Below are 20,049 nucleotides of genomic sequence, written 5' to 3' on the forward strand. Positions count from 1 at the left end.
ACAGAGATGAGCGCTTAACCTAAGATGGCACTCTAATAAATTATGAAAAAAGGGAGGGAAAAGGCAGTGTTATGAAAGCACACAATTTCAATACTTTTAAAAGAACCACAGTGAGGCAGGTTAGGCAAAGTCTACTGGAGAGCAAGGAAGTTCAAATGCCAGGCCCACTCTTAGAGAGAGTAAGTGAAATGTGTCCAGGATCACACAGTGGGGTTATGCCCAAAAGAGTCTTTGTAGATAGTTTAAAAAAAAAAGATGAGATCAAGTCAGGAAAAGTTAGTTAACAGGCCCCAGGCTAATCCAGGTTAGAAAGTTGAGGATTTACTGTCACCCCGAAGGATCTGTCGCAAGGGAAGCCAGACGGGACACAGTACCTGAAATGGGAAGAACGCTCCAACGGAGGCAGTTGTTCCTGGCAGCGGGTGCAAGTCGGTATTTCGTCCAGAGGAAGGGAATAGTTTCTTACCTGTAACTCCATTTCTCCAGCATTGGTATCTTTCATGGATTCACATGCTTAGAATATTCCCCGTCGTCAGGCTGGGAATCCAGCCTGACGACGGGGAATATTCTAAGCATGTGAATCCATGAAAGATCCAATGCTGGAGAAGGGAATAGTTTCTTACCTGTAACTCCATTTCTCCAGCATTGGTATCTTTCATGGATTCACATGCTTAGAATATTCCCCGTCGTCAGGCTGGATTCCCAGCTTGACGACGGGGAATATTCTAAGCATGTGAATCCATGAAAGATCCAATGCTGGAGAAGAGGAGTTCTCGACGTGGATGAAAGATGAGGTTGTTGCACTGCCAGGGAAGAAACCAGCCGCAGAGTTCTCCCGTTACAAGGTACTACCCTTTTATTCGCGGTAGTGGTAAACCGTGGTATCCCGGTTGCCGGGGTGCTTGGCACAGGCAAGGCGGCCACGAGATGATCCAGGAAGGTGAAAAGACGGGCAAACTGGTTATCCCCACCAGTCAAAGGAAGAAGACTCTGCGGACTAGGGAGATCTCCTCTGTCGTCGGGAAAAGAAGTGAGACGGTTCAGCAGGGCTCCACCGGTGGTGTCGTCGTTGCAGGTCGGCTCGGCTTCTCTCTCCTCCGATTCTTTAGGTCATGTGGCGACTTCTGAAGTTCCAGTCCCCAAAGCCCTGCTTTTATGCAGACAACCCCCATTCATCAGTCCTAGCTGTCACTCAAACATGCTAAGTGGTGAGCCGGGCGGCTCACCACAGGGCCAATCACACCGGAGTATGACTTGAGTTGCCAAGGCAACTCAGTCCAGGGTGCCTAAACCCCCTCCCACACCCCCTGTGGTGCCCAGACAGAGTGGCACCACTTTTGGAGGCTTCAGTGGAGAAGCCTGCCAAAAAGTGGAACAAAGGGCTCGACTTGGGTTGGAGTCACAGAAGCAAACACAAATGCCATTTTGGAACCGAGTTTCGGCAAAAAATACCAACCAGTGAATTTATATTAATTTAATAAACCGGTGGTATGTTCGAAGCTATAATAAAAAGTGGTAGCCTCGAACAATGGGAAAATCCCATAGGAATATATTCGCGGTCGAATATAAAAAGTAGTATCCACTGACACCAGCCAAAACTCGGTTTTGGGGGGTACTGGACAGTGCCCCCTCGAACAACAGACCCCGGGGCAATCGAATTTCCCCGACCAGTACGTCCACAATATGATGGTTTGTACTGGTTCTGTTCACAATTTAAGACTAGTAAAGCCAATGGTGACTTTACATGCCCTGGGAGACAGTAGTCAGTCCCAGGGTATGGAGTCTATGTTTGGGGGACGCTACGACACGCCTGGGTTACTGCACGGAGGGTGCTGTGTAACCCACATACCAAAAACACATGAAACCCTATGGGGTAAAGGACCCCATAACCCATAAAACACATACAAAGTCAAAGGAACACCTCGAATCATGTCTAAGAGTGGGAGGAAGAGAGTCTCACTCTTAGCAGGAGAAAAAAATAAACCCCCAAAAACCCAGCAAAGCTGCTGGTGGACTCACTAGGTTTGGGAAATTAGCCTTTATAGAGAATTCTCCCCAACACCAATCAGGGACAACTGTGGGTTTCACTCAAGCATGCACACCAGACTTTCAGGAACCAGTATGTGGATTGGGACCAGACAGTCCCAGCCCACTTCCTGCGACCCAACATATGTGGGATGCACTAGCCCACGAAAAAGTAAGTCTTTTTCGGGCAGTCCATGACCATAAAAGGATTCCCGTGACCTGCCAAAGGACAAGATGGCCACGGAAAAAACCAAAAACCTCATGGCACGACCATGTTGGGACACTAGCCACTGTTAGCAGCCAAACACGGTAAGGCTAACAAAAAGTACAGTAAACAGAATGAAAAAGTAAATGCTGCCCCCAGTTTGTCCATAGGCACCCTCTAGGTAACCAAAAAAAACCTTTGGGCTTATTCTAGGGTCATATGAAACCCCATTGCACTGCACTGGAAAATGCATTATGCAAAGATGAATATTTGCTGAAAAAGTAACTAACTCAAAAGACAAAAGAAAACAGTTTCACAGTTTCCCCATAACATGTGAGCAAAAGACCAGTGGAGTTAGGCTGAAGGCTTCACTATACTGTAAAAAGTCAAGGCATGGTGAAAAACAACAGCGAAACGTTTAGGGGTACATAGAATATGGAGGGAAAGTTGCTAAAAGAGAAAACCTTCCTAACAATGTTGTTCGTACCAACCCAGCAGGCGACATCCCCTTTCTGGAAACCTACATATCATCAACTGCCCTCTTGCCTTTACACTCGAAATTTCCCCGAAATACTCGTACAATATCAATAGTCCCTCCCCCACACACACTCGTGTGACCAAACCCTGTTAATGCGAGTGTAATCTGACCCCGAACCAATGACCATTGGTACCCCAACCCCATTAGTAGTCACTGCAGCATGTGGCTTCTTTCCCGGCCTCGATCCTACTTGACTAAAATACCAACTCATTTCCACCATCTCTTTCCTAGGTCGTTCATAATCATCCTCCTCACCATCATCAGATTGGTTATTGATTTTGTGAATTCCCTTACGCAAACATTTCTCATAGCAGCAAGCAAAACGTCTCTTATTACCACACTTTAGACATTCAGCTTTGATTCCCGGGCACGCTCCTGAATTGGCAAAGTGGAATTTACAACCTAAACCTGTAACACATTGATTCTTGGACCATCAGAACCTTTGTTATCTCCACTTATTTCCCTCTTGAGGGCAACCTCTTTCTTGCACCCCGGTTTCTTCCTAGTATAATCAGTATTATGTTTATTTTGTTCCCCAACTGCGACACATGCCTTCTGAGCACTTGGGGTGTCTTGCCTTATCCCAATACACAAAACCTGATCTTCCCAACCACGGAGGTGTTACCATGGTATGGGGTTTTCGTCTTCTCAAAATCCCAAATGGCACCAACCCTGTGGTGGCATGCAGAGCATCAATGCGTTCAACAGCTCCATTGGTCTTTGGGTGGTAGAGAGCGGTTTGTTGCTTTCTGCATTTCTTCATCGCCACAGGTTGCACTATGCTCCTGTCCGACCGGAAGAATCCTTTCACCCGCAGCTCCTGGGCACCTCTCACTGGAACCAATGGCGGGTAATCCAACCTCCAGTTACCCTCCACCTAAGATGCGTTATTTACCTCCATGACTCCTGTTCCATTGACTACGACCTGTTGGACCCTACTCAGCTCACCTAGTTCGTGGAACCATGAATCACCGGCAGATGACTTGCAGTAGGTAGGATCTGAGTCCTATGACATGCATACACTCCCACTCCTTCCATGACCACAAGGTATGGAAACCAGCAGGATGCTGCCATTGTAGCCTACAAGCCTTTCCCGGAGCATTTCTACAGCAAGCAGATAATATATATATAGGCAAGAGAGGCAGCATTAGACATCCTGCCACTCATGTACTTTCCATCAGAGTGCAGGTAGGAAACAGCCAATCATACCTAATAAAATGCTACTGATTTTATGCCTTTTTTTACAAATATTCTGAAATTTCTGCTGGAAAATGCACCATTTACACCAATTGTTTTAAAAAACATCTCGGGGTTTAGAACACAGACGCATCTCAGTTGGTCCGACAACACACAGACCTATGAAGGCAAAAACATATTTAAGGCCCACCACTTTTTTTTTCATTATAATGTTTTTAGCCTACAGAAGTAAGCTTTTCACCTTTACAGTACAAAGTCAAATAAAAGTTAAATAAAATCATGAAAATTGTATGACATTTCATCATCTGTTAATGCACCAAAAACCATTTAAAGAAAAAAGAAAAATTAAATTAAAATAAGACATAACTCCAACCCACTGTGTAGTAATTTCTGGGTTTCTCCCCCAGCCTCTGCCACTGATAGCCAGAAGACTCATTCAATTGATTTCAAGAACAAAGTTAAGAAAGGATACATTGCAAGAATCAGTTTTGTCGAGTTACCCCACATTAGTCTAATCGAGTAAATATCAGTCAACACCTCCTCACCCATGTAACGCAGCCTCGGGGCAGCAAATCCAGGGCAATATGTTGCAAGGTTTCCGCCGTGCAGGATGTACACAACCTACAGGTGTTAGTAGTTAATGTTTTGTCCCACTTGATTCTCCTTTCAAGGGTAGCAAATTGGTTCAGGCTAAATCGAAAATATACAGCCAAAATGTTTGGGCAGGGGAACAGTGACAAGTACATCAGGTTTGTCCCTCGCCTCCTCCTAAACCCAGCGTACTCCCTATATAGTGAGAGATTCCCAGTAAATCGGACGTTTCTGACCAGTCGACAGTATATAGCTTGCGTTTTAACTGCCCCCAGAAATGACTTCAGCTCATCGTGGGATGAGCCGATATGGTGGAGAATGGCACACATAGCATGCTTAAATTTGTTAACAGTGGAGGTTGTGTTGGATTGAGATGGCTCGCCCAGGTCCTGATAAAGAGAGTTGTTAGGGTGGTTCAACATCTTTGCATATTCTACTAGCTTATTCCAAAGAGCTCTGGCTGCCAGAGACACTAAATCCAGTTTATGTCTGATCACAGCATTTGGAACAGATTGATTCAAATCCAAGCTTCGTTTCCAGAGGAGCCCCTGTACAGTGTTTAATGTTCCCCCAGGTCAAACAAAACTATGCCCAAACCATATACAATAATTGGTTCAATAGTTTGCAAATAAAACTTAAGCAAGGGAATCAAGAGTAGTGACAGAGATGGGAATAGATCCTCTTCATTTTTGCCAGCAAGGTCGGAAACCGTTCCCTAAATAGAGTGATCCATTCCCCCCTGAAATAGCTGGATACAAGGTTAAAGCCCAGATACTGCATTGAGTCCACCCTTTCCAGAAGCTGTTAATCTACCCTCCAAATGCAAGTCTTAGGGTGCTTTTTGGTTGTAAAAATGACAACATTAGATTTTATCCCATTTATCTCCAAGTTGTTTTGGACCGCATAGTGAAAAAAGGAGGGTCAATTTTGGGAGGAGGACAATTGAGTTTTTATCAAACAAGATATCATCAGTGAAAGTGAGCCAATCCAATACTAGGCTGCCTAGCTTCACCGAGTTGGTAGTTACCACCTTCCATAAGGATGTAATATCCAGGACATACAGGTTGGGGTCGGGGCCACCACACAGCCCTGTCTAAGACCCACATAAGTGTAAACGGGAGAAGATGGGCCCTTCCCTCGTCAACCTGACCCTCAACGAAGAGTCCCTGTGCAGCAATGCCAAGGTCTGTACAATTTGTAGCAGGATCTTCCATTTAATAAGCTTACTCCAAAGAGTTTCTCTGCTGACCGTTTCAACGGCGCAGGACATGTCGATAGACGCCATGTATAGAGTACCGATCGCCCACACTTTTACGACCGCAGAGAGGTGAGAAATAATTGAGGCGTTAAGGGTGGTCCCCATTCCCTTACAAAAGCCCACCTGGTGCTTGGACAGAAGATTTTGTTTCTCGACCTGCCGGGAGAAGTCTTTCAAAAGGAGGGAAGCAAACATTTTGCTGGAGGCGTCAAGCAGGGCGATAGGCATGTAGTTCTTAGGATCAGACGCATCGCCCTGCTTGGAAATTGGGATAATAATGTACTGTTTCCAGGTAGAGGGAATGTTACCCTCCCTATAGATGGTCCTAAACAATTTCAATAGGAGGCCAACCCACAATTCCAGGTCCTGTTTAAAAAGTAATGGCGGGAGGCCATCAGGGCCCGGGACCGCAGATGATCTTGCCTTCCAATGGCCCATCTAGCATGGTCCTCATCCCAGGAACAAACCCCCAAATCACTAGTAGTCTGTCTGAGAATGGGGAAATCAGACTCCCCAGTAGGTCTAGCAAATTTAGATTGTAGATAACCCACCTAAACATGCTCTGCTATGTCAGGACCTCTACCAGTCTCTGGGCCCTTAGCAGTTTACTGCAAGGTGAGCCTGCCTTATACCGTATAGTAACTTAGTTATAACTTGCCACAATTTGCTTCTTCGCAGCCTGATATTTTGTAGGCGACATCTGTGTTATCGTAAGGGCAAGCAAGGCTTTCCTTTAACGTTTGTTTTGCTAGGGCAATGGTTTTATCATAATTGTGTATATGTCATTTCCCAAAATACTGGCTTGCCCCTTGCTGCCATAAGAACCAGGCATGATTGTACTGCCATATTGAAGGTTTCTATACCTTCTGGACCTGTCGTGCAAGCTTCACAATCCATCGTAATGTTTAAGAAATTGCTTGCACGTGGCAATGTTCCACTTAACTGTAAGGCCTCCTTCCAATTGGAAGAATGAGGGCACTAGATATCTCAGTTGGCAGATATTACAACCTAAGGTGGACCACTAAACATATTGGACAATGGTTGCTGCCCATAAACAGGTCCCCGGTGAGCGGTTCACAAGAAGTTAGCAGGGGGGAAGAAATGAAAAAGTGATCAATCCAAGATTTTGATTTACCCCGAGACCAGGTGTAGAAGGAATCGACTTCCTCCAGGGAGGGGAGGCATAACGCCATATCCCAATTGTGAAGATGGCTTGACCAAGTAAGGGCAGGATCTAATGAGGGATTAAAAAGACCCTCTTACCTTTATCCACGTCCTGTACGACCGCCTCCCCACAACGGGCATTAAGATCACCTCCCAAAATTATGGTCGAACCTTTGGCTGTTGCCAACCACTTCCCAAAAAGATCATCAAGACCTCCAAAAACTGCCCAAGGATGTATTTGGCAGGGTTCCAGTAAACATTTACTAGGAGCAGGTCTTCTGTGTCGTTATGAAATATAAGATTCACTGCTAGAATTCCCTCCACAGACGTGGTTATCGTGTGGCGAGTACACTTCATGCCCAGATCTATGGCTATAGCGAGCCCCCCCCCCCCAAGAGCATCCCTAAGGCCCCCACATGCGTGTTTTGCAATATGTGTGACACCCCTGAGGGGTAAAAGGACCAGTGGTCATTGTTTCCTGCAAGAGAACTATGTTAGATTCTCCTACCCAAGTGTGAGCCCCCCTAGACAGAATATTTAAACCACAAACATGCCAAGATAGAAATTGGCTGTCCCCATTCTACAGCAGATTTTTAGCTTGCCTGATCTTTAAAAACATCTGGACTGCAGCCTCCAACCAAAACAAACCATCCAGGGCCTTCGTTTGTCCAGACAGGGATTTGGAGGTGTGTGAAATTAGATGTGTAGGCATGGGGGTAGATTTGGAAGCCAGATAATCCTCCTGAACAGTTGGATCATGAAGGTCATAAATGTCATAAGCCCACCATCTTCCGCCATTCGCGCTCATCCCAGATGATTTGCGCAATTAGATTGGATTTGTAGTGGTAAGTCGATCTGTTGGAGCCCGATTTCCGGAAGATAACATGCGTGATGTCATGGGATGGTGTGAGAAGAGATCCCACCCCATGATAACCCCCTCAAAAGCTTGGACATTGTGACAGTCAATTTGGCCGAAGGAATCAATGTCAACTTGTTCAGAATTTATCTCACAGATTACTGAGATAATGTGCTCTGTGACGACATGCTGGTTAGTCAAGGTGCTTCAAACCAGTTATGATATGATATGATATGGCATTTGTAACGTGCCTATACACAAGTGTTTCAAGGCGCGACAAGGCAGGGGGGGGGGGAACAAGGGGAGACAGACAACGATCCTACTAAGCCAAGTGTCATTCAGATCGTGCAAGTGCAAGGGTAGGGGGGACTGGGAAAAGTGCAAGGGGAAGGGGAGAGGGGAAAGTGCAGTACATGGTTAGTAGAAAAACAGATAAATAATAGGGCCAGCTGGTGGCAAGTGCAAGGTAAGTGCCGGTAGAAGGGCTGTAGGATACAGAGACAGTCCCGTAGTGCAGGTAGGCAGTGCAGGGAAGTGTGGCCAAGCCAAGGACCGAGATCGGTGAGTGGCCCAGTTGCAGATTCAGTGCAGGTTCAGTGATTTTAGCAGGGGAGAGAGGGAGAGAAAGCAGAGGTTTTGAGGTGCTTCCGGAACCAGAGATGATTCTCCTCAAGTTTCAGGGAGGCAGGAAGGATGTTCCAGAGGGAGGCCCCTGCTGCGGAGAGAGATCTACCCCCAGCTCGTTGCTTGGAGAAGCGGCTGACCCTGAGGTAATTGGAGGTGGTTGAGCGAAGAGCTCGAGAAGGAAGATATTTAGGAAGAGAGTTGAAGGTATTTTGGCCCAAGGCCCCAGAAGGCCTTGTGGACAATGCAGAGGGTTTTGAACTTGATCCTCGCAGCCACTGGGAGCCAGTTTAGTGATTTCAGTTCTAGAGAGATACGGTTCCTGGGCTTGAGGCCAAGGACAAGTCTCGCAGTCCTGTTCTGGATGAGTTGCAAAGGGCGGAGAGTAGAGGCAGGAACATTTAGATAGAGGCTGTTACAGTAGTCCAGCTTCGCGAGAACCAGGTCTCTGGAGACACTGAGCTTCTGGGGGAAGGAGAGGAAAGGAAGGATACCTCTGAGGAGGTGTAGCTGGTAGTGTGACTTCTTAGAGATGTCAGATATGTGAGGAGAGAAAGAGTGTGGAGTCGAAAATGACCCCGAGGATTTTTGCCTTGCAGGTAGGAGCAGGAAGAGGGCCAAGGGAGGCCGGCCAGAGAGCTGCAGGGAAGGAGGGAGTGGGTGTGCCGATAAGTAGAATCTCAGTCTATAGCGTTATTTGGTTGGGGTGGCATAGGGTGTATTGGATTGCCCAAAAAAGTGGTAATCTTAGTTTGGTTTTCTTTCGTCTTTTCTGGCTCTCTTGTACTCCCAATATCCCCTTCCAACAGATAATGGAGCATAAATGGCCATATGACGTCTCCACCAATAAAATCCTTAACTGCATCTTCGCCCATCAGGGTATTCAAGAATTTAGTGGTCTTTTTTTTAAGATTTGCAGCTGGAATATTTTTGGTTTTCTTTTTCTGCCGTTTCCTCTTCTTTTAGATTTATTTGTAGTTGATTTCTGAGCCGTAATTGTTGTGGGCTCTTATAGGTGTTAGAGGATTCTTCAATATTTTGCTGCTCTGACTCGATGGATAGCCCCCTGTTGGCTACAGTTACCTTGAGGTAGAGCAACATCCTTCAGATGGATGTCGACCAACACTGATGTAGTATCCGGAGTAGGACTACGTTCCGCATTAGGGATTGGTTGCAGAGGCGGTGGTGTTGTTAGTGGAACTTCCCATACATATTCATCCCCAAAATTGCTTTTGAGAGCAGTTCAAACTGGCGTTTGAAGGTGTCGGTTTTTCGACAATTTGGACAACTTAAGAGTCCAATAAGCCCATCTTATTTGAGTTAGCATGCGTGATATCTTTGATATTGTCATATAGCCTGAACATGGATTACAGCACCAGGTGAAGTGCCGAGATTGATGCAGGTCCCAATGTGTCAGTCTGCAGGAACCTCAGTGTCCCTTCTCATATCGATGTTCCTAGACGTAAAAAAAGTCACCCGCTAGGGGCTGTTTTAGGATGGATTTTGGGTTGTTTTTTCTGTTATTGGTGAAGTAGCAAAACTGTTAGGGGGGTGAACATCGTTGAAGTGAGCCAGGTGAAGAGCCCCCAGGGAATAAGATCTGTACATTCTGTTTGCAATGCCCTCCAGGTTGGCACATAGTTTTTCAAAGGATTCATCCAATGTCATTGAATGATTTAACGTTGTCATTAGAAGGGGGTCCAAGTCCAATTGTGCAGTGGACTGCTGTGTCTCCCTCCAATCCTTTGCAGTGTCATTAGAAGCAGAAGTATAAGGATCCACCTCTGGCATGCTGCAATGATTTGAACTTGGAGGGAACCCGTTTTATTGGAGGAATGATTGAACCCTCCATTACCTGTCTGTGGGGGAACACGAAGTGCCCAGTGCCGTGGGATACACTAGTTAGCATTTGCGACAAGAGGGGAGGAGGAGAAGAGAATGTATTGTGCGCACAGGACACAACTGCGCCTGACACTCATTTCCCACCTGTGAGGGCAAGTTGGTTGATAACCCAGTTACAGAGGAAGTACCCTCGTGGCCAGGAAAGTCTGCCCTCCCCTCATTCTGCTTCAGGGAAGCTAGACCCTTCTCAGTGATTAGGAGCCTCCCGCTCCTTAATTCAGTTGCCGTCATGGTGCTTAAGCACAATTACAAAGGCAATGCAAAGTTGGGTGCTTACCGTGTCGAATTCGGAGATAAGCGTTTCCTATTCCTGGTGACACGGAAAGCAGACTAAACAAGCTCCAAAGCAGCAAGACTCCACCTAATGGCAGGCCCAGGCACCAAATACTTTCTCCAAATTTTCACATATATTTTCAGAAGAGATTGACCAGTCGGCGATCCGCCCGAGAGAAAACCACTAGGGCTGCTCAAGGCAACCCACTGTGAGGCTGTACTCTCCCGGAAGCCAGCGACATCCAGCGACGCCCAGTAAAAAAGGCGCTTCTAGCACACACACTCGTGAGCGATGAAGGTGTAAACACTAGGCAAAAACTAGGAGTCCCAACACCCGCCCTCCCCCCTTGGGCCAGCGGCTTACCACTGCTATATCTGGCGCTGAGCCACCAGGCCTCTTGCACCGGCAGCCTTACCTGCTGGACCAGAAACTCAGGTAGAAGAGCACTTCCAAATGCAGAGCCGTGCGGGGGTAAGCAGGAAGCAAGTAATGCTGTGATCAGTGATATCGTCGCTTGCAGCAGCAGTTGGAGAACACACTAGGAAAGCAACAAGAAACGACAACAGTGCCCTTTTCACTCAAAATCCTAGACAGAGTGGCCCATCTCCAGATACAGAACTATTTAGAGTCCAATTAGCTCCTTGGAAGCCATCAGTCTGGTTTCAGGCCCCAACATGGCACTGAAACTGCACTGATTGATCTCAAAACTCGACGAGCTTAAGGACAGAGGGAACACAGCACTACTACTCCTCTTGGATCTCTCTGCCGCCTTCAATTTGGTGGACCATAAGGTTTTAGGCAATCACCTTGACACAGCAGCTCACTTTTCACAGGATGCCATTACATGGATCCAATCCTTTCTAAGCAACAGGACTATGAGTGTCTTCTCGCTGTCAGCGGCAGCAGACCTCATTCCCATTACATGCGGAGTGCCAAAGGGCTCCTGTGTCTCACCCACCTTGTACAATATATTTACTAAGCCCCTTTTCGATGATCTGGACCTTCTTGGTGTCACCTACACCAACTATGCAGATGAGACCCAGATTCTCATACCACTTTCCAGGGATTATGACAAGGATTTGGCCTTGGTAAATAAAATCTATCTCATCCAGGCATGGATGGCTTCCCACGGTCTATGCCTGAATGGTGACAAAACTGAGCTCCTCATTCTGGGGACTGCACTCAACCTTAACAAACTTGGCCTCAAATAGACTTTGTTTAATATCGATGGCAACCTCATTAAAGTTGCTAAGGAGATAATAACCCTAGGTTTTTATCTAGACTCCAACCTTTCCTTTGTTAAACAGGTCAGGTCAACACTATGTCATCAGCCTCTGCATACACATGTAAACTGATTAGAGCGGGTAAACCTTTCCTATCCAAGGATAGTTGCACTACTCTAGCCCAAGCCCTAATTCTCTCCGAACTAGACTACTGCAACTCGGTCTACCTAGGCGCTAGCAAGCATATCATTAACAAGATACAAATTCTCCAGAATAATACTGAGAACTGTGCAAGGCATTGCTAGGGAAGAGCACATCTCTGAGGCTAGGAGACCGAACAATTGGCTTTCTACCAGTGACGAAATCCTGCTCAAAACTGCGTCATTAACGCATAAATGCCTAAATAAAGCTGCCCCTCGGTCTCTTGTGGAAAGGATCAACAGAAAAACATCTAGTCGACGCCCCCCATGTCTACCAACTCAAACTGTCTAGTTGTCCCTAGGTTTAAATTGGCAAAAGCTGGAGGGAGCAGCTTTGCAGTCAAAGCAGCTCAGTTATGCAACTCCCCCCCCCCTCTCCTTTCTGAGGGTAGATAAAACCTTCTTGAAATTCAGACACCACCATTAAATGGCCCATAGAGAAATATATCAAAATGTCACCATTAGATGCCTCTAGACCTACACCACTGACACATCAGGGACTATCCTCTTCTGTGATTTACTCTCTACCTTACCCAATAGGCCCTAATGTACATAGATCTGCTTTGTTTCCATTGTCGATCGCTAACCTTGTAAATATTATAATACACATTGCCTTTCCGATTTGTATATATTTGTGCACACTTGCCTAAACTGTATTCAAATATAACCATTGTACATTATTTTATGCAACCTATGCAATTTGAAGTAGAAAGTTTTATTGATTCTCTTTCTGTGCCCCGGTACCCCTGGGTCTGGCGCGCATTACAAATAAATAAACAAACAGAAAAACATGTCTGAGTGCACAGACACAGTGTCAAGCCTCACCTACACTCCAAGGACGCTTCCGACACTTGTCAGTCCGGTCAGGCCCACCACTTCAGAAAATCACCAGTCCCCAAATTCCACCAAGCTTAAACCTTAGACTACAGAGTTCATGGGAAAAATAATTCAGCATTCTACTGTATTGAGAAACTGATCCAAGAAGTGTTAAATGTCGAGAATATATTCATTTTGGGTTTGGCACGGTTTTATAAACTGCAAATAGCTTTAAAGTTTTTATGTTTGTGAGATGTCTGCAAGTAGAGATGAAGAACCAACATATGTCATGATTTAGACAAATTTATTTTATCCCCAAAGATCGGAGGAAGGTTCCTATAGGTCTTCAAAATGTAAACATACAAAAATTAAATGTGACATATGTTAAAGGATCCAAATAGGAGCACATACCTGAGCCAGGAACCTGTACACAAAGACTGGTTTATGTTGACCAAAGCGATAAACCCTGAAGATACTCTGAATATCATATGATGGATTCCAAGAAGCATCAAAGATGATTACACGATTAGCAGCTACTAAATTAATTCCAAGGGATCCAGCTCTTGTAGAAATAATAAACAGGCGTCCTCTAGGAAGAAAAATAAACTTTATGACAAATTGCTAACTGATCAGATTCAAGCATAGAAATGATTGAAAATTACATGAGCCTGTAATAGTTTATCATGCACTCTAACACAATATTGTCTTATCAACTTTAATCTATTCCACACAAAGGAAACTTTTGTTTAGCCCCTTTCGCACACTAGCCATTGTGATAATCCGTACCAACGAAATCGGAATACCTGACTTGTGGGTACGAGTAGATTTCTCAGACCAACCTGATGCAAGACATCTACAGCTGTTATTTAGAGAGTGGGGACAGTAGGACCCTTTCACACAGTTCACAAGATGACACGAGGAGCAAAAATTCAGGCAAAGGTTAGATCATATATTAAGGTACAAACATGCATTGCAAAAAAGTTTTACAGCTTCAATGCCACTTTTAATGTGAATGGTTTAAGAACCTTGCAGTCCATGCCCTCAGCAGCAGAGGGCAAGCACAGGATGTAGACAGTCACATCCTGGGCATTCAAGTGGTTAAAGAGGCAATGACATGTGTATTTTATTTTTTCTAATTCCCAATTTATTTCAAAACAAGAATAGAAATGCTGAGATCTTAATGCAAAGTTCCACAATATAGTGAGCCCAGCCCGTTCTAAGGTATTTTATAAGTTGGTTGCTGTTCTACTAAGAGCAACTGGTGATTACTTTGATAGTTAAAAAAAAATATAGATCATTGCCCTATTGTTGTTGGGTGAAGGAGGCATTCCCATGCATGCTAAATAAATCTGAACGAATTGAGACATAATCAAAGCCTCCAAGTGTCCAAAACGTATGTTAGGGAGATTCTTTCACAACCCTCTGGAGGGGGGTGAGAAGATAACTATCCCTAAGGGCCAAAAACAGAATGTCCACCAAGTTAGAGCAGAACACTCAATTGTTAACATTGAAATCAGTTGGTTTCACTCTCAAGAGGGGAGGGACGTGTCCCAAAATACAATTAATCGCAGTCATGCACAATAAAATGCACCATACATCAAATGTCAAAATATACATGTTACTTACCCAGTAATTTCTTGCTGGTGCTAACATCCGTTTAGAGTCACATGTTATGCATATTCTAGCATCTAATGGTAGGCTCAGAATATTACAAGCTATTTTCTTCAGCATTAAAAGTACTCTAAAGTGTGCTAGTACCAATGCTGCCCGTCAGTGCCGTTGTCATCAGATTGCTTGTTTTCCAGAGTAGTGACCTCTCAGTTACAGTCTCATATAGACCATCAAATCCTAGACATGTATCAATCCGGGTTTCGCCCATTTCATGGGACTGAGACTGCACCGATTGCGGTGTGGGATGACGTGCTAGAAAATGCTGATGAGGGGGCACTGACGGCATAGATCATGTTGGACCTCTCTGCAACGTTTGACACCCTGCTGTCCAGGCTTACTAATTTGGCAGGAGTGTCGAACCAAGCATTAGTTCACAAATTTCTGACTGATTGTCGTCCAAATGTTAAGCTGGGAAATGTTACATCTACTGAAACCTCTGTACACTGTGGAGTTCTGCCTATCCCCACATTCTTTTTAGCATCTATATACAAACCTTGATGAAAATCCTCTGGACATACCGGTTCTACCATCCGTACGAAGGTGGCACTCAGCTATACTTGTGGATTTATGACACCACTGTCACTAGAACATATTGTAAAATGTACTTAGGAGATTGCACAATGGATGACAAGCCCATGAAAACAGAAATGATACTGTTGGGTCCAAAAAGCTTAAGGAGTGTTGAGATGGATTTCCAGAATCTGGCCTGGTGGACAGATTTTAGGAGGCCACCCTAGTTACAGTGAAAAGCAACAAAATATGTCCCCACAGGTAGCAATCTAATGGTCATGCAGTATATAGATTACCTGCATATACCTAATTTTCTCTGAACAACAACAAAAAGGGAGAGGCACAAAATAATTGCGAGATCAAAGATCACTCCTAACTGGGTGTGCTAATCAATATTCCCAGATTGTGTCCTAGTGTTCTCTATATATTCAAAATAACATGTATATATGGAACCAGAATGTATCCCATTATCTGGATCATTACACTCAATTTTGTTTCTTGCCTAAACAGAAGGCCTAACCAAAAAACTCCAAAACACTTATTTACTACAAAACATAAATCAATCTTTTATACAAAACCTCAGAACATTTTACAAAACATGTAACAATGTTCTTTTAAAACAAGCTCAACTTCAAGCATATTACATAGAGCAACAAAACAGGAATCATCTAAATTAAACAAACCCTACATGACAATGGTGGTTAAGTGTCAACAAGCAAAGCAGAAAAAGCAGTAAATGAAAAGCGAAAAAAGTAAAAAGAAAAAGAGGCTTTCCATTAAGCATACACTTTCACTAACAATCACATGAGTTGGATTCGTCTCCTATGGTGAAGACTATTGTTAAATGACTCAATTTCAGCCCAACTTCAATTTCAAAAGTCTGAAAGTGTATGTTCAAAAATGTCAGAAAAATATTCAATTGTTATTTATTGTAAAATTTGGGGTTAGTTGCTAGTGTAGACTGGTTCATATATAAGCACTAGCCCACTGTTTCTTACAAGTCTGCTATGGTCTACGTATAGGGCCTGTCCTTTCATGCACAAAGCCCACACCTTGGTGCTAGAAAAGTCAACCAGGCATGGTCAAATAAGTTTCGGCATGTTGATCTAAAACAGACCGCCTTCCTCAGGACAAGAGGTCAGATATGTAAGAATAATGCCCCTAAACTTTTTATTCGGGATATTTAGACAAACTTGCATATAGAGAAGGAAGGGGACGAGAGGTAGGACAGTCTAGGGTACAAGAATTTTGGAACTCGTTGAGAAGAGGATGGGTGGAGTACATTTGATGAGTTCGAAGATGGCGCGGATGAGGAGGCAGAGCAAGCACCTGAGCAAACTCCTCGGGTGGAGAGTTTGTGGGAGGGCAGGTTAAGGAGCAGGTTTGGCCGGATGGCAGTGGCAAGGAAGAGAGGAAATGGAACAAGGACGGATGGGGGTATGACAAAGATGCAGATTCCCCTTATATATAAGGGCTCTGGCAGACCGCGCTATGTGCCATGGGCACAAATGGACAAAAACAATTTGATAAAGGCACTCCTGGCCATCACGGCGGGTGCAGGGAAGTTGATTTAAGCATTTGAAAAGCAGACTGGCGGTGTACCCCCTGGCAGTCGGCAAAATAAAAAGCATATTGGTAGCGACTATTGGAGAAAAAGCTCGGGATTTGTGGGTGAAAGTTGGATACCCAGGAGTGACTCTGGGGAACGATGCACATGGAGCATTGTTTAACAAGAATTGAGCAAAAGTATGGGACACGCTACAGCAGGCATTCCCGAAACACTTGACTTACAGTCTATCATGCAACGTACCATGGGAGATGAAGACCCCTATCAGTTCATTCTTAGAATTCAGGAGATGTGGAGAGCGGAGACGAGCAACTCGTGGGACCAGTCGATTCCCCCTTTCTACTTTATCATTAAAAAGGGCCTACCCAAAGAGGTGCAAAAGGCATTAGACAAAATCGTGGAAGCAAAGGGGTGGCCCGCAATACAGCGCATAATAGTACACCATTGCAGAGGAATAAAGGAGCATGACAAGGAAACCACTCATTTTGCAGGCGGAGGAAGCAAAACTAGTTCATAACAAATTAGCGAAGGTAGCTGTGGAGCATCAGTATCAACACCAGTACAGACAGAAGCAGCAAGAAGCGCCCAAAACTTTGCAAACGCTAGAATAGCTGCGGTTTGGTCGGAAGGAGGGCAAAGACAATGGGACCGGAGTACGCAGTACCCCAGCCCACAGTGGCAACAAGGTAGACAGCCGCGAGGAAGCGGGTCAAGGAGCTTTGGAGGAATGGGCCCTTCACAATGTTGGAACTGTGGGAAGTGCGGACATACTCAAGCGAGTGTAGGAGCAGGGTAGAATTATGGCCAGCCACATTACAGCCCGCAACCCCAAGGCCCCCCCACAAGAGCTGATGCCCAGTATGACATCCATACTACACGAAATACACCAGGCTTATACACATTTGCTCCTACAGATCCCAGGCCTACCCTCACAGCAGGAGGCAGTACAATACGCACCATCACACACGTTTCAACAGGGAGGTGCGCAAACCCATTCATTGGAACACCAAATGGTATGGTCGCCCCCTTCCGAGGTGCAGTCGTAGTGGGGGCAAACCACTTTTTCTTTCCTGGAACAAACATATCCTGACTAGGACGGTTCCATGTGTTTATATCCACGCAAAAATATCGGCATACAAAAATATCGCCATATTTTTGCGGCGATATTGAGGCATGGAACCTGCGGGGGATACCCCCAAAGCTCCCATATTATTTTAAAGGAAGCGGGGGACACCCCTGCTCCCAAAAACCCCCAAATATTATCCCCACTAAAAATATCACCTACGGCCGTTCCCGACGACCATATATATATAGGATATTTTTGGTGGGGATAATATTACCTGATACCACTAGGACAGCCCACAGAGAACTCTTGCATGTCCGATCCCGTCAATGACCATCAACCCTGAAGGGGAACCCTTGGTGGGGGCAGAGATAGGAAATAAGCAATTCATTTTTATGGTTAGGGGGACTTCCCATTATCGGGCAAAAGTCTCAACATGCAGGGATTCGCTGGGGCTATTTCTACGGTTCCTTATAGTAAGGATTTGGATGAAAAGGTGGGAGGGAAAGTGGTGCGAGCTCCCTTATTGTATTCAGAGACTTCTCCTATCAACCTGCTTTGCTCAGTAAGTTGAACATGACAATCACATTCACTGACCAAGGCATCATTTGCGCCACGCCAGGAATGTGTGCCTTAAGAGCAATGGTGATAATACATGTAATGGCAGGGGAAGTGGCTGTCCAAGGGATACCCGGAAGACCCAGACATGTTCATTTATGGAATAACAGTGCTTGTGGAGGCGGTGCCACAAATTGCAAAGGGCTGTTGGAGAGTACCAACAGATTTTATCTTTCGCCCTGTGGTGTCCCTAGAATTGGTGGCGGGCACAATTCTGTCCCTAGACCTACAAGTGTTGTTGGTATCTCCAGAAAAAGTGGTTGTGCCAGGAACAGACAGGTATGGGTGTGAGTGGCATACAGTGCTTTGCATCGAACCCACTGTAACACTTAAGGAGAGGACAGATGCAGATTTGTTCGAAAACAATGACAGTGACAGAGAAATCATTTTGGAAATGTGCATACCTTGTGAAATCATGGTGCAATACAGGGGAGTACAGTGCCCCCCGACAACCGTTGTGGCTTCGACCCCCCAACATTGAAGCAGATTTAGAATATGTACCCAAAAAGTTATGGACCACCAACCCCCCATGATGATGGTTGGGTTTTTAAAGGAAGTAACCTCAGTACACGACCCTGAAGGCAGGTGTAGTGCTGCCCGGGTGAAGCAGTACCCACTAACAAGAGAAGAAGAGGAAGGAATCGGAGACACAAAGGCTCTTCTCAATCAAGGCATAATAATGTCATCCACATCACTGTGTAACAATGCAATCTACCCTGTGAAAAAGGCAACAGGGGCAATTGGAGAATGACTCATGATTCACAGCCCTTAATGATGCGTTACAGAAAGAGCTTCCAGTGGTGCCAAACTTTGACACCATTTTGTGTAGTATCCCCAAAGAAGCAGCCCACTTTACAGTGACTGATCTAAAAAAAACGCCTTCTTCTCAATACCTTTCCACTCTGATTCACAGTACATCACTGCCTTTACCCATGGCGGAAAGTGAGGCAAAAATACTTTTTTGCCTCAGGGGTACTGCGAGAGCCCAAGCATCTTTAAAAGGATATTAAATGCTGACTGAGGAAACATTCAAGTGCCCAGCACGATCATCCAGTACGTGGACAATTTGCTTGCGTGTGGTGACAGTGAGCAGAACTGCCAAAGAGACTATCACACTCCTACAACTCCTAGACCGCAAGGGGTACAAGGCCAAACTCCAGTACTGCCAACAGGAAGTACTGTATTTAGGTCAGCTAATATCAGCAAAAGAATCATACCAGACAGTGCAGCATCTGGGTGTGCCACCCCCAAACCTATAGTGAAAGACATGCAAACATTCTTGGGGTTATGTAACTATTGCAGAGCATGGATTTTAGACTATGCAGCATACACCAGGCCGCTCTTGCAAGCTCTCAAGGAAGCGCAAAAAGGCAATCACAAACTCGAGTGGACAGCAGTGTGAGAAACCTGAAGTTGTCTCACTCGCTAGTCCCCGGGGATCTGTCTTCCAGGTGGCCAGGACACAGCCATCTGCTTTTGGATCCAGTTGCTCAGGGTGGACCAGTGCGGGAGGACCACCTGAGTGAGGGGTCTTCGGGGAGTAGCTGTGGGACACCAGATGGCGAGATGCAGTATCCCCTTCCCCTTACCCAATCCTAGCAAGTAACTTACTTAGGAACTCACCCCCCTTTCCCAACACAAATATTTCCCCACTGACAGCTCACTACAAGAGAAAACTGATTAACACCTGATCCGCATACCTGACATGTCCCAATACAATGGTCAGGAACTATCAGGCAATTACTGC

The 20,049-nt window shown here is 45.3% G+C and overlaps 1 protein-coding gene across 1 annotated transcript in view; it reads right to left on the minus strand.

The window, feature by feature from the left end:
* The window catches only part of ATRX (ATRX chromatin remodeler), a 2,430,811-nt gene that overhangs the window by 232,733 nt on the left and 2,178,029 nt on the right, over window positions 1–20,049 (minus strand). Inside the window, exon 29 of the mRNA XM_069612585.1 lies at window positions 13,285–13,462. Coding sequence (XP_069468686.1) covers window positions 13,285–13,462 — 178 coding nt within the window. The remainder of the gene's footprint in view (window positions 1–13,284; window positions 13,463–20,049) is intronic.

This window comes from Ambystoma mexicanum, chromosome 5p (assembly GCF_040938575.1).
Source record: "Ambystoma mexicanum isolate Mex_15411 chromosome 5p, UKY_AmexF1_1, whole genome shotgun sequence".
NCBI lineage: Eukaryota > Metazoa > Chordata > Amphibia > Caudata > Ambystomatidae > Ambystoma > Ambystoma mexicanum.